General features: G+C 40.9%; 1 protein-coding gene across 1 annotated transcript in view; it reads right to left on the bottom strand.

The window, feature by feature from the left end:
- ZNF385D (zinc finger protein 385D) overlaps positions 1-13,766 on the bottom strand; it is a gene marked incomplete at its 5' end in the record, with an annotated part of 118,763 nt that extends 104,997 nt beyond the window's left edge. Inside the window, one exon of the mRNA XM_006029054.2 lies at positions 13,604-13,766. Coding sequence (XP_006029116.1) covers positions 13,604-13,766 — 163 coding nt within the window. The remainder of the gene's footprint in view (positions 1-13,603) is intronic.
- Positions 13,767-14,107: the final 341 nt, after the last annotated feature.

Here is a 14,107-nt window from a genome sequence, read left to right as displayed (position 1 = left end):
CTTTGCAAGGGTTGTTCAGTGGGCCAGCAGTGGCGGTAGCCCCCCCGTCCCCCAACGGGGGGGCTGCCTTTGGCACATGCTGCCTTTGTCAGCAGTTTAATGGTAGACAAACTATTTAGTGATATTTCCTTGTATGTGATTATAAAATGAGGGGATTTTCCTCCCATACCAATTTTTGGCAGGGGGAGGGAGAGACCTTGTCTTTTCTTGGAGTAAATATAGTAATTTAAGATGAGAGCAAAAACAAACATAACTATTAGAATGTGCACTAATTTGCTAGATTATATATAAAGTTTAAAAAAAACACAACAAATTAGGCAACAAAGAGTCAAAAGACATTGTGTTATTAGTTCTGTAATCATAGAATTATAAAAAATGAGGGCTGGAAGGGACCTCGGGAGGTCATTTAGTCTAACCCCCTGCTCAAAGCAGAACAATCTCCAACTAGACCATCCCAGCCAAAATTTTGTCTTGCTGGGGCTTAAAAGCCTCTAGTGATGCAGATTCGACAACCTCTTTGAGTAACTTGTTCCAGTGTTATACTACCCTCCTAGTAAGAAAACTCATTTTAATATTTAACCTAAACTTCCCTTGCTGCAACTTGAGACCATTGTTCCTTCTGCTGTCATCTGCCACTACTGAGAACAGTCTAGCTCCATCCTCTTTCAAACCCCACTTCAGGTAGTTCAAAGCTTCTATCAAATCCCCTCTCAGTCTTCTCTTCTCTGAACTAAATAAGCCCAGTTCTCTCAGTCTTTCCTTATAAGTCATGTACCCCAGGCTCTGAACCATTTTTGTTACCCTCCTCTGGACCCTCTCCAATTTGTCCACATCCTTTCTGTAGCAGGGGGAACTACTCCAAATGTGACTGAATAGAGGGGAATAATCATTTCCCTTGACCTACTAGCAACACTCCTACCAATGCTGCAAAATAATCCATTAGTCTTCTTTGAAATAAGGGAACACTGTTAGCTCATATTAAACTTATTGTCCACTGTAACCCCTAGATCCTTTTCTGCAGAGCTGCTGCCTAGCCAGTCAGCCTCCAGCCTGTCTGGTGCATGGGATTGTACCATCCTAAGTGCAGGACTTTGCACATGTCCTTGTTGAACCTCATGAGATTCCTTTTGGGCCAATCCTCCAATTTGTCTAGGTCACTCTGAAACCTAGCCCTACCCCCAGCATATCTACTAATCCCCCCAGTTTGGTGTCATTTGTAAACTTGCTGAGGGTGCACTCTATGCTGTCTTCCACATCACTGATGAAGACAGTGAAGAAAACTGGTCCCAAGACTGACCCCTGGAGCACTCCACTTGATACTGGCTGCCAACTAGACATCAAGCCATTGATCACTACCTTCTGAGCCCAATGATCCAGACAGTTTTCTATTCATCTTATAGTTGTCCACGACCTCTCCCGATTGCCATGTGTTTTCAAAGATAATGGCCAGTGGCTATGCAATCACATCAGCCAACCCCCTCAGCACTCTTGGAGGCATCTCATCTGGCCCCATAGACTTGTATATGTCCAACTTTTCTAAACAGTCCCTAATCTGTTCTTTCACCACTGCTGACTGCTCATCTCCTCCCCAAACTATACTGCCCAGTGCAGTAGTCTGGGAGCTGAACTTGCCTGTGAAGACAGAGGCAAAAAAGGCATTGAGCATTTCAGCCTTTTCTGAATCTTCTGTCACAAGGTTGCCCCCCCCATTCAGTAAGGGACCCATACTTTCCCTGATACTCCTTTTGCTACCAACATACTTGTAGAAACCCTTCTTTTTACCTTCACATCCCTTGCTACCTGCAATTCCAATTGCACTTTGGCCTTCTGACTTCATCCCTGCATGCCCGAGCAATTCTCTTATACTCCTCCCTAGCTGTTTTTTCAAGTTTCCACTTCTTATAAGCTTCCTTTCTGTGATTTAGTTTCCTGAAGAGTTCCCTGCTAAGCCAAGCTGATCTTCTGCCATGCTTATTAGTCTTCCTGTGCATCAGATGGTTTGTTACTGCACCCTCAGTAAGGCTTCTTTCAAGTACAGTCAGCTATCCTGGACTCCTCTCTCCCTCAGACTGGCTTCCCAGGGGATCCTGTCTATGAGTTCCCTGAGTGAGTTGAAGTCTGCTTTTCTGAAGTCCAGGGTCCTTACTCTGCTGCTCTCCATCCTTCCTTTCCTCAGAATCTGGAACTCAATCATCTCAAGGTCACTAGTGATGAAGTTGCCATCCATTACTACATTCCCCACCAATTCATCCCTGTTTGTGAGCAGCAGGTCAAGAAGAGCATGGACCCTAGTTGGCTGCTCCAGCACTTGCACCAGGAAGTTGTCCCCAACACTCTCCAAAAACCTCCTGGATTGCCTGTGCACTGGTGTATTGCCCTACCAGTAGATGTCACGGTGATTGAAGTTCCTCATGAGAACTAGGACTTCTGATAAGGGAAACTTCCACTATTTGAAGAAAGCCTCATCTACCACTTTCTCCTGGTTTGCTGGGCTAGAGCAGACATCACCCTTGTTGCTCTCCCCTTTAACCTTAACCAAGAGACTTTCAACAGACCTATCTCCAGCTGCATTATGGAGCCCTGAGCAATCATATAGCTCTTTTACATAAAGTGCAACTCCTCCTCTTCTCCCTGCGTGTCCTTCCTGAACAGTTTGTACCTATCCATGTCAGTGTTCCAGTCATGAGCTATCCCACCAAATCCCTGTTATTCCAGTCATGCCCATGACTGTGCAAGGACTTCCAGTTCCTCCTTGTTTCCCAGTTCTATGTATCTGTATACAGGCACCAAAAGTAACTAGATTTTTCAGGAAGTATGAGAACACCTCCCCTGTTGCCCCCTCCTACTTGCTCTTCCTCCAGGTTCTCCCACTTCCCCACTTAGCTCAGGGCATTGGTCTCCATTCTCTGGTGAACCTAATTTAAAGCTCTCCTCAGTAGGTTAGGGAGCTTCTCTGAGAAGATGCTCTTTCCTCTCTCCATCAGGTGGATCCCATCTCTTCTCAGCAATCTTTCTTCTTGGAATAACATCCAAGTTCAAAGAAGCCAAAGCTTTGCTAGTGACACCACCTATGCAGCCAGGCATTGATCTGCAGGATGCACCTGCTCCTTCCCAGGCCCTTTCCCTTGATCAGAAGAATCAATGAAAACTCAACCTGAGCCCCAGACCCCTTCACCCTTGCAACCAGAGCCCTGTAGTCACTTTTGATATGCTCAGGTTCTCCCCTGGCAGTATCGTTGGTGCCCACATGAATGAGCAGCTTGGGGTAGTAATCAGAAGGCTGGATGAGTCTCAATAACCCCTCCCTGACATCTCAGATCTGGGCTCCGGGCAAGCAGCAGACTTCCCCGAAACAACAAGTCAGGTCAGCAGATGGCTCCCTCAGTCCCCTGCAGAAGGGAATCTCTAGCCACCACCACCCATCTCTTCTTATTGGTGTCTCTAGTCATTATAGATAAATTTATGTCTCTTAATCAAAACAAAATATAGCCTTCTTGAGTGTCTTGGTAGTGCCTTCAATGTTTCACAGCCAGTTGTTTCTCCATCTGAATTAATATTCCACAACTGAGATAAGATTTAGCTAGGGCTAAAAACAGTTCTGCTGGGCTGTGAAACAGAAGAGAGACATTACCAGGAATAGCTAACAGAAAGAAAAAGTGAAGAAGTGAGATCCACCCCTGGCTACATGTCTATTGTTCCCAGTTTGTCTGCACACTACAATTAAATGTATATTTGTCCATACCCTTGGAAGATTCATTGAATGGAAGGTCTCCCACTGTAATATAACACTAAATACAATGCATGCTGGGCAGTAGGGCTATGCAAAGCTTCGGTCCCTGATTTGATTCGGTGGAGATTCAGCCCAATTCAGTGGCCAAATCTCTGAATCCAAATTGAATCAGAGGATCCTTTAATCTTTTTTAATCAAATCACAACCCTCCAAATTGATTTGGAGAGATTCGGAAAGATTCAGTGATTCGGACATAGACACAGCTTTAAATATTTTTTCTACATACCTCTAGGTAGCAGGCGGCTCATGAATGCTGCGATGGTGGGGCTCATGGAGTGTCCCACAGGAGCATGGGTGGGGGGGTCCCCAGTGTGCTCCCCGGCAGATCCAGAAGTGGACCGGAAGTACTTCCAGTCCACTTCTGGATTCACTGCCAAGCATGTGCGGGGGCCCCCTGCACTCCTGTGGGATGCCTCCATCCACTCCAGCATTGCAGTGTTCACTACCCACTCTAATACCTCAAGGTATATAGAAAAAACATTTAAAGCTGTGTCTATGTCTGAATTGCTGATTCTCTGAATCAGCATCAAATTTTTAGATTTGGATTTGACTGAATCAAATCAGCGACAGTGATCCGAATCAACAAATTGAATCCCTGTTGCCAATTCAGGCCAAATCTGAATCCAAATCGAATAGGGCCTATTTCGCACACCCCTACTTGGCAGCTTTATTTCTCATGTCCCTACACAGATAAAGCCAAATTCAACCCCAAGGCCATTCCCTCTTCTCTTATGTTGTTTAAGACATTAGGTCTTTTGTAAAGGTCCACAAGCTCCTGAATATTACAGCTTTTGTAAAGGTCCACAAGCTGTCTTCTCCTTCATACTCCATTTACTTGTACTACACCAAATATTTTCCCTTAGCATCCTGGGCACTTTTACTCATGCTCCAGGGATAGAGTGGGGGCATAATTAGAGAAGCTTTGAGAGCTTCTCTAATTAAAGTGCTGTCATGCCTCCTATATCAGTGTCCCCACACTTTAAAATGGTAGTGAGGTTGCTTGAGCTAAAGCTCGTTTGACAAGCTTTAGTTCAGGTGCCCTCACCAACATTTTTAAGCATAGGGATGCTGATACGTGAGTCACAGGAGGCTGCTGGAGCACAGTAATTGCCACGCTCCAGCAGACTTTATCAATCAAGTGTACTCTGACATGCTGGAATTCCAGTGCATTGGAACAGCCTCAGCATCTCATGTATAGGCACTCTTTGTTTTAAAAAATGTGCAGCCTTTTTTCATTTGCTTTTGTCAGCATCCAGGATTTACATCTGTATAAAAGGATAGACTGAACAACTGTTTTGTATTTGCTAATATCAAATAATAAATCTAGCTTTCCATAGACCTTTTTCCCAATGTCTTTCAAAAGTAGAAGTTCACTTTGCCCAAAGTTGGTTTGAGTGACTGTAAATTACTAGAAAATACCAATCTATTAAAAGAAACCAATTTGTAAAGTATGACATAGAGTGAATATGAAAAGACAAACCAGGTATAGTCAAAATCCCTTGGTATTTTACCAGAAAGTTGCAAAAGAAGTAATTTGAAAGTACTTGACAGTCAGATTCTTGTTCATGTTATGTTCCTTTAATTACCAAAAATAAATTATATATTTATTTGATGCAGGTTGTGTGTGATCCAGCCCTGCTTTATGACTGGAAAACAATGCAGAAACCAAATTAAATAAGCCCTTGGCTTTTATACAAAGTAATATCCTTGGAGAATTCTGGTTAAATATTATTAAGCTAAAAATCCAAATATAAACACAAAAAATAAATGATTAATTCTTAAATAGTAACTGTTGTAGAGCTTCTTTCACCTCTTCATCTCCCACATAACATTTCCTCTTCCAATGGTGCTCTCCCTTTCTCCTAAGTTTGTCCTTTGTCATCTCCTCTGTCCTAGCTCCTCACCTTCCCTTCAACTTTTTGACTTCTCTCTGTTTATCCTGTCTAATGATACATCACATGTACAGACTTGTTGTACCAACTGCAGCTATGGCTACCCTATCTCACCTGAACTCCACTTAACAATTGTGCCAGCTGGAGTGGAAATATGTGTTATTTTAGGGGCAACTGTCAGCTATTCACCATCAATGTCCTTTTGTATCTCAGGGTAAAAATATTTAGCTTGGAAGTAGGTGGCTCACTCACAATTTTCTTGGTTTTCCAATAGATCAGTGGTAATTTTAAAGAGGACTCAGAAAAGCCTGACACCTGCAGTTGGGGTCTTCCAGAAAAAAATCTTAACTTCTTTCAACCCCTACCATTATGTATAACACCAGGTTTCCTAAGCTTTGCCTACCCCACTGTTTGCTTCATATTCTCATATATTTTTGTTGTTTTGAAATATTTCCCTTCTACTTCCTCAGGCATAAAAACATGAGGATTGTCCACATTTCACTGCTTTGTAAGCAACAAAGAATCTTTGGAACACATATATTATGGAGGAAAAACATTTTAAAAAAGAAATTTCCTTCCTTCCTTCCCCATGCTAATGCTCACATTTGGGGGGAACTGCAAACATTGACAAAGCTGCCCTACTGTTCCCTATCAAATCCTTCTATAAAGCTGTCCTGTTCTAGGATACCAGCAGAAAAAATGCCTCAAAAGCTGTTGATTTGCTAAGACAACTGCCTATCTTGCCAAGCCATCATTTTTCTTCTATTTCCATCTCTTTGTACCCATCTGTTGTCTCTTCTCCATAAATTCTTTCAGACAGTGTTTTCTTTCTTTTGTTTTCTTTCTCTACAGCACATTGCACAATGGGGTTCTGGACCCAGGACCATCCAGTCATACAATGGTAATATAAGCAGTAGTCGTAATAAAAAAAATATGTCTATGTCACAGCTTCGATGCACAGTTTTTCTGTTGTCTAAAATATTTTTGCTGTTTTTTGGTAAATGCTTTGAATTCAATTATACCATACTGCTACACAGAGATGGGGACTTACTGGGTAACATTCAGAACCAACATAGGAAACAGTGACATCTCTGCCAAAGACTGTCTCTTCATCACTGACCAATTTTGCTCTCTGTATTGATACCAGAAAGTTTTCAATTTCATGAGATATACAGACATGGACTGGAACACAGAGGCAGTGAAAGATAAGCAAAGTACGCTTCTTTGTTCTTTGGTTTTGGTAAAAGATCAATTGGGGATATGGAGATACATTTTTAGCTCCAAACAAAGTTCAAGACAGACTGAGCTTCAGATACACATGGCAAAAACATAAGTTTGATTATTTTCTATAGATATGAAATCTAGATACTTAGTAAGACAGAAGAAAGACAACTAACAACCATCTAAAAATATAAAATACTGAGGTGAAATTTGGGCCGTAAGGGAGAATGATATGTGAAGATCTATTAAGCTGTTAGAGGATGATGAAGAATCAAGGGTAATAAATTTACTGACAGGGCATTGGTTAGGATGACAGAAGGCAGACCTAGTAAGCATCTCCTCAAAGTCTGTTCTTATAGCATTAAATCTTGTGACTGGCTGAGGAGATGATGGAAAGATATTATTAAGCTAAGACATTAGAAGTGTTCATAACAAAAAATATGTCCTTGACAGAAAGAAGTGGGAATACATTGTGAATGTGGCCAATTACCTCAACAGTCCTCAAAGCCATAAGGTCTAGGTAGAGGACAATGCATATTAACTTTGTTGCATCTTAGTTCCTGTAAAACTAGCATCTCTTTGGAACTCAGAATAACTTCCTATCTTTGCAAGAAGTTTTGCCTATAACAATTAAGTGAATGTAAATAGACATGAAAGGAGGATGTTATATAAAATGGCAGCAAAGTTTCACCATAGTGAGACAGAAAACTATATTTTGATTGTCAGCTGTGTGTGATTGTGGCACCCAAGTGCTCTAAAGGCTCTCACTTACTTAAACCAGCTAGTTGAAACCTGTCTAGGATATTAGAAGGATAATAATATTGCTGACCTTCACAAAGCAAACAAAACATTCCCAAATCTTACTTCTCACCCCTTTATGAAGAAAATCATGTGTCCAAGCTTTTAATCAGCCTACCTTGCATGGTAGGTTGCATAGACACCATTATTTATTGTACTAATACACAATGGCTGTCTTTTGATAAAATACTTTAGGGATAAACAACATAAATTGCTGCTTTAGCTCTTGCATACACTTGTATATTGTGTGGTCTCTTTCATAATCTTTACTGCATAGCACTGCAGGTTTCTTGATGACATTTTGTTTGTTGGAGCTGCACAGGGTACATACAGTCAGTGAACTGAAATCTTGACCAATGTGCTGTGACTGACATGTAATCCACCATTTAACCACTGTTGTACATGATGTATTAGAGGTGATGTGAACATGACCCCTTCTCAGCTTGCTTGAGATCAAGCATTAATCTTCTGTTTACAGCTTCATAGGGTTGTAGAAAAAGGGTTTTCCAAATGAGCATGTGAGGAAGGACAAAGTAACAGACATAACTTAATTTTGGGTTTTAAAACTAGTGAAAGTATGTTTAACACATTAACAAGATCCCTTAATATCAGAGATACGATTCACAGTGTTTTGCTTCTCATAACCAACACTCCTAACAAGACCACACCCTCTCATGGTGCTACAGCTGCTGATATACATTGTTTTGTCTCTCAGAAAGAACTTTATAGAGCATGTGTATTACAGAAGCCAACTGAAAAGGAAATGCAAATAACCCTGCAATAACAGTTCCAAAATTGTCCCTCTTATGGCAGTTAATTTCAGGCAATTGGCTATCCAAAAGCATCATACTTTTTTGCTCTTGTGGGTGATGCTTTCTCCCTAGTACTGCTTAAGACCAAGGATTCAATTCTGCTCTAAATCACATCAATGCAAATTCACAGGAACTGAAATTCCACTGGATATAACTGAAAGCAAAATTGGGCTTCAAGTGTCCAGAGATGATCGTGGTTGGGCTAGCTTTGACTTATGCCTTGTAAGACAAAAGGAATGGTGAATGTATTGACTTCTTATTTAATCATGCCTTTAAATGTCAACAGTTGAAGGAGGGTTCTTGATATTTAGTGAAAGTAACTGTGATTAGTTTGGCCTTCTTTTCAATTGACCTTGCTATGTTCCCTGCCGTCTTAGTTTTTGGCTTATTGTACCACGCCAACATCCATTGGACACAGAAGTATTTCTAGAATGAGATCTTTCGATCAGTACTTTTTTCTTTTTCCTCTTTTTCTTAACTTTTACATGTCTCTATGGCTAATTCTTGTTCACACTACAGACTTTCTGAATGTAACAAGACAATTAATATATTTCTTTTCTTAGGCCCCTCTACCCTCAAAACATCTACGGATATATTTAATTTTACACACACACCGTTTTATCATTGGAATGATTTATATCCAAGGAAGATATGGGTCTTAAGCACTAGCAATTTATTGACTAAATATGCAAAAACAATTTAAATAAAATTCCAAAACCTCCAAAAATGAGGTATTTGTATTATTTTTTCCTTTTTTATAAAGTGATGTAAATGGAGAAAATGTGGAATGTTATGGCTTTTGCTTGAAAATAAAGTTTTTGTTGAAAAAATACACATTTTCAAATGTTTCTATTTTATGGAAAATGCTTTGAAAGCATATGAAATTGGGGGATTCCACAAACTAGGTATATGTGGGAAACTATTTAAAAAACCCACAAACACAAATGCACAACACAATTTCTGAATACACTAAGAATTACAAAAAAACTAGGATAAATCTCTCACAGATTTTTTCACATTCCAATCTTTGGCTACTGGTATAGCAACATTGCCCTCACTCGTGCAAAGGCTTAAATATTTTAAATTCTATTTCTGTCAGTAGCACTATAGATACGAGGGTTCTTCTCACAGGAGTCTAGTTATGCAGTTGCTTATGTTTGTGCAGAATTTGGGCCATGAATGAGACTTTGGCATATCAAGATAGGATTATGGAATTATAAATCCCTGTTCAGAAATTATATCCATTTTCAAAATCAAAATGTAAACTGTGTTCCTAAGGCCCATGGCACATGTTCATTTAATGGCACTATGGGATCTTTTCTCAGATGGCAGGATGTGAAATTTTGAGATCTGGGATCAGTCCCTATTGTGCTGTTACTAGGCCTGTGCGAAGCAGTTAGTATTCGCTTTGGATTCAGATTTGACTGATTCGGGGGACAGTGATTTGATTTCATAGATTCATAGACATTTGGGCTGGAAGGGACCCCGGAGGATCATGGAGTCCAGCCACCTGCCCCAGGGGCAGGAAGTCAGCAGGGATCATAGCATCCCAGCAAGATAAACATCCAAATGTCTCTTGAAGGCATTCAAAGTAGGTGCTTGAACCACCTACGATGGCAGTCTCTTCCAAACCTTGGGGGCTCGGACAGTAATGAAGTTCTTCCTTATGTCCAGCCTGAAATGGTCATGGAGGAGTTTGTGACCGTTCAACCTTGTCATCCCGTGGGGCGCTCTGGTGAACAGATGCTCCCCCAGATCCTGATGAGCACCCCAGATAAACTTGTAAGTGGCCACCATATCACCCCTGAGTCTGCGCTTTTGCAGGCTGAAGAGTCCCATGGCTCTCAGCCTCTCATCATAAGGTCTGTTTTCCTGAACTTTGATCATGTGCATGGCTCTCTTCTGCACTCTCTGAAGCTTCTCCACATCCTCTTTGAATTGTGGACCTGAATTGATTTGGTGATTTGAATCATTGTCCCAAATCAATTCAGCTAAATCTGATTTGGACATTTGGCTGCTGCCGAATCAGCTGAATCTCTGAATCACACAGGCCCCATCCCCTGCCTGCTCTCAATGGCTGCCCCACCACACCCCAGCACCCAGTGCTTTGAAAAAAAACAACCCACGCTCACTGGCTCCTACCTGGTAGGGGGGTGATCCCGAGGTCACTGCAGCAGCTGGTGAGTTAGGTTTTTTTTTTAAAGGCCCGGGACCTGGGGCAGGCAGGGCAGCCATGAGCAGGGGCTGGGCTGGGGGAGGGGGCGGGGGTCGGAGGGTGCTCAGGGGTGGGGCTGGGGGAGCAGGCAGGGGATGGGGCCTATCGGGGCCCCCCATGGTCCCCTCCCTGCTCCACCAGCCTCCCCTCCTTCACCCCCTACTTACCAGCTCAGAGTCCGGGTTCAGCTCCCTGCTGCAGTGGGCAGGGACTGCCCGAATCACTGAAGCTCTCTGAATCTTTTCTGAATCAATTTGGAGAGCCTTGAATCAATTCAAACCTTTTCATTGGTCCCCTGATTCAATTCAGATTCAGAGATTCAGCCAACAAATCGGGCTGAATCTCCTCTGAATCGAATCACCACCCGAAGCTTTGAACAGCCCTAGCTGTTACTACTTGTTTGTGCAGGGAGAGCCTGGGATCATGATGAAAGCTGGTGCCCACAGTCTGGTGAGAACTGGTGTGATCCAAAAACGGACCAACAATTAGCTGATTGTCATTCCTATTCCTGGGACCACACTGGGGTCAATTCAGGACTCCAGTGTAGTCCTGTGTTGGGACTGACAATTTGGACCAGCCCCAGAATCCAGAGCCCTGTGCACCAGGATGGTGGAAAATCTGTGTTCAGCCCAGTTGTACGTGAATTTTTTAAAGTTCCTGGTACATGGGGACCCTGGGACTGGGGAACTTCACCCTGATTCCAGGGACCCTGTGCACTGGATTACATCAAGTGCCTTGCTCAACAGCTCCCTAGGAGCAGCTTGGTCATGTGAAAGTGCAGTGCTCTCTGCAACCCAGCACCAGAACCTTTCCCCTAAGATCCACAGGACATGGCAAGTACTATGCTAGGTCACAGGGACCTCTGGCTAGCCAATTAACTCCCCTCGAGTTAACAAGTTGAGATAAGCAGGGTGCTGCCCCATGCCTGGATGCACCATATGGATGTCAGCCTGTCAATAAGAGGGGAACTATCAATCAAGCTCCTCTGTGTAGCTGATATCAGACTGCATGGAAATGCCACTATGCCATATGTTCAATTTAAGGCACAATGGAAACCAGTCACAAAAAGATTACATATATTTTGTAGAATATTTTTGTGGCTAATTTCCCATTTTGTCACACCATGAATTTCCCGAATGTGTGGCAGGGTTACTATTTATGGTGATACTAACAGGTTAATCACATCTTAAATATAATGTCTGCCAGAAGCCTAATTTATGGAATATCTCTAATAAGCTATGTAAGAATTAAAGGAACTCAATGTCAGTCCAGTGCTTTCCAATGTAACCATTGCTGTATTGTTTACTTTGCTATAGATGGATATGAACATAGATTCATGGCACAGAGCTCAGATAAATGGTTGTTTATTAAGAGGGGCTTGATTCAAAGCTCAGTGAAGTCAACAAAAAGACTCATGTTAACTTTGATTGCTTTGAATCATTCCCTGAATACATAAGTCAACCTCAACCAACAACAAAGTGAAAAACTTTTTAATAAAGTTGAAATTTAAATTATTTCACTTTTTTCTTATTTCTGCACATTAAGACATCTCTTGCTGTCTTTAGATCATTTATGAGCAATGAATCATTTCTTTGCAAAACACTACTCTCACATCTCAACAGACTATTCAATTAACAAGAAGAGAAACTCAACATATGAAATAATGGATGTTTTGGGTCTCTCCTTTTTGGTAATTAAATGTTGGTACCTCCCCTCTAACTGTGCCATACTTAAATGCTTTTAGTTTCACAGAGGAAAACTGGCTACATTTTGGTGGTAGAAATATCTAAGATGCAACAAGATTTTTTAAACCATTTCTAGTATTCAAATCTTTACATATGCTGTCTATCCCATATAACTTCTGACAAAGACCTTACAAAAATACAGCATGCATTTGTACAATACTTATATATTTTTTAATGCTTCTGATAGTTTGTACCTTTATCATTACAATGCCTAAGTCACTGACATAAGAGAATCTGTACCAGAGAAGTAACCGGAAGAAACAGTGGTTTCTCATCACACACAGGTTTTTTTTTTGGTAAATTTTGTGTATGTAACTTGTGCATCTTCCAACAGAGAATTATAGGATCAATCATTTTGTGGGAACTTGTAGACATATTTTATAAAAACTAATACCCTTATATAGTCTATATTATAAATTATTCTGTATTCTAACATTTATTTAAACTTACGCCCTTCCTTTGAAAGCTTCCAGTACAATGTTCTCCGATTACAAATGCCAAGGTTAATTGAATCCTGTTGAATTCACCTAATACATGGATTTTGTTTCAAGGAAAAAGCCCTATACCCAAGCAATAATTTAAAGGACATTATTTCAGTCTGAAGACTCATTTAAGCAGAATAATTGACATCGATAACACTTACCTGATTATATGGAGTAGAGGTTATGCAGCTATTACTCAGCTAAAAATCATGCAACATCCATTTAAAATAATAATGCAATGCTTGAAACTTATGACAATCAGGCCTCAATGCTGTCATAAGAGGCTTCTACACACAATTAGTATAATTTGCTGCATTATTTGTGGTTAAGACAAATGTGCCATAGGTGATTATACAGAGATGCTGCATACGAACTACAAGGTTTAGATCAGTTTACTCTGAATATTTTCACGCGCCGTAAATATTACCAAGCCATGTGTGCATTCTAACCTAAAAGAAAGACAAGCCTCCTTTCACAAAAAAAGATATCAGTTACATGGCTGTCTTACCCTCACATGTGTATTAAGAAGGGAAAAAATCAATATTGCACAGAAAGATGGATCAAGCATGAATCAATGTGGCAAGCACATAACCAAACAGACATGGAGTTAAACAAGAAAAAAAAAACCAACAAAGATTATTGCTTAACCTGTTTTGTCAGAGCTGGTATTGATGGTATTGGTAGTGATGGAAGTGAAGGTAGTCTTTGCGCTGTCCTTGGTAGTAACAGATTTCTGCTTATTTTTCATGGCTTCCAGTGCTTTGAGCTTCTTGGCATGTTTAGTGCCTTTGTAGTGGGCCGCAGCCTGGCTCTACAAAGGAGAACAAAATGAACCATGCAATCAGGCTCATTTCTAAAATGGCATTCTCTGTATTAGTACAAATACAGACTACCTTTCAATAATGGGTACCATTCATGCTATACGAGCAGTCACCAAACTGAAAATTATGTTTAGAATGATGCTTAGGAAACAGTGAAAACCATATTAATACAACCCCTATAGGATACTTATTATGCCACACTATATTACTTTCCAATCAGAATAATATTGTTTTACTCTGTCATTCTTGGAATATAATTTCTTTGTTAGTTTCTCTCTTAAGAGCTATTTCCTATTCCATAAAAATTTAAAATCTCAGGAGGCATGATGGA

This window comes from Alligator sinensis, unplaced genomic scaffold (assembly GCF_000455745.1).
Source record: "Alligator sinensis unplaced genomic scaffold, ASM45574v1 scaffold648_1, whole genome shotgun sequence".
Lineage (NCBI taxonomy): Eukaryota > Metazoa > Chordata > Crocodylia > Alligatoridae > Alligator > Alligator sinensis.
The sequence above is the reverse complement of the archived record's forward strand: the minus strand, read 5'-3'. Positions and strand labels throughout refer to the sequence as shown.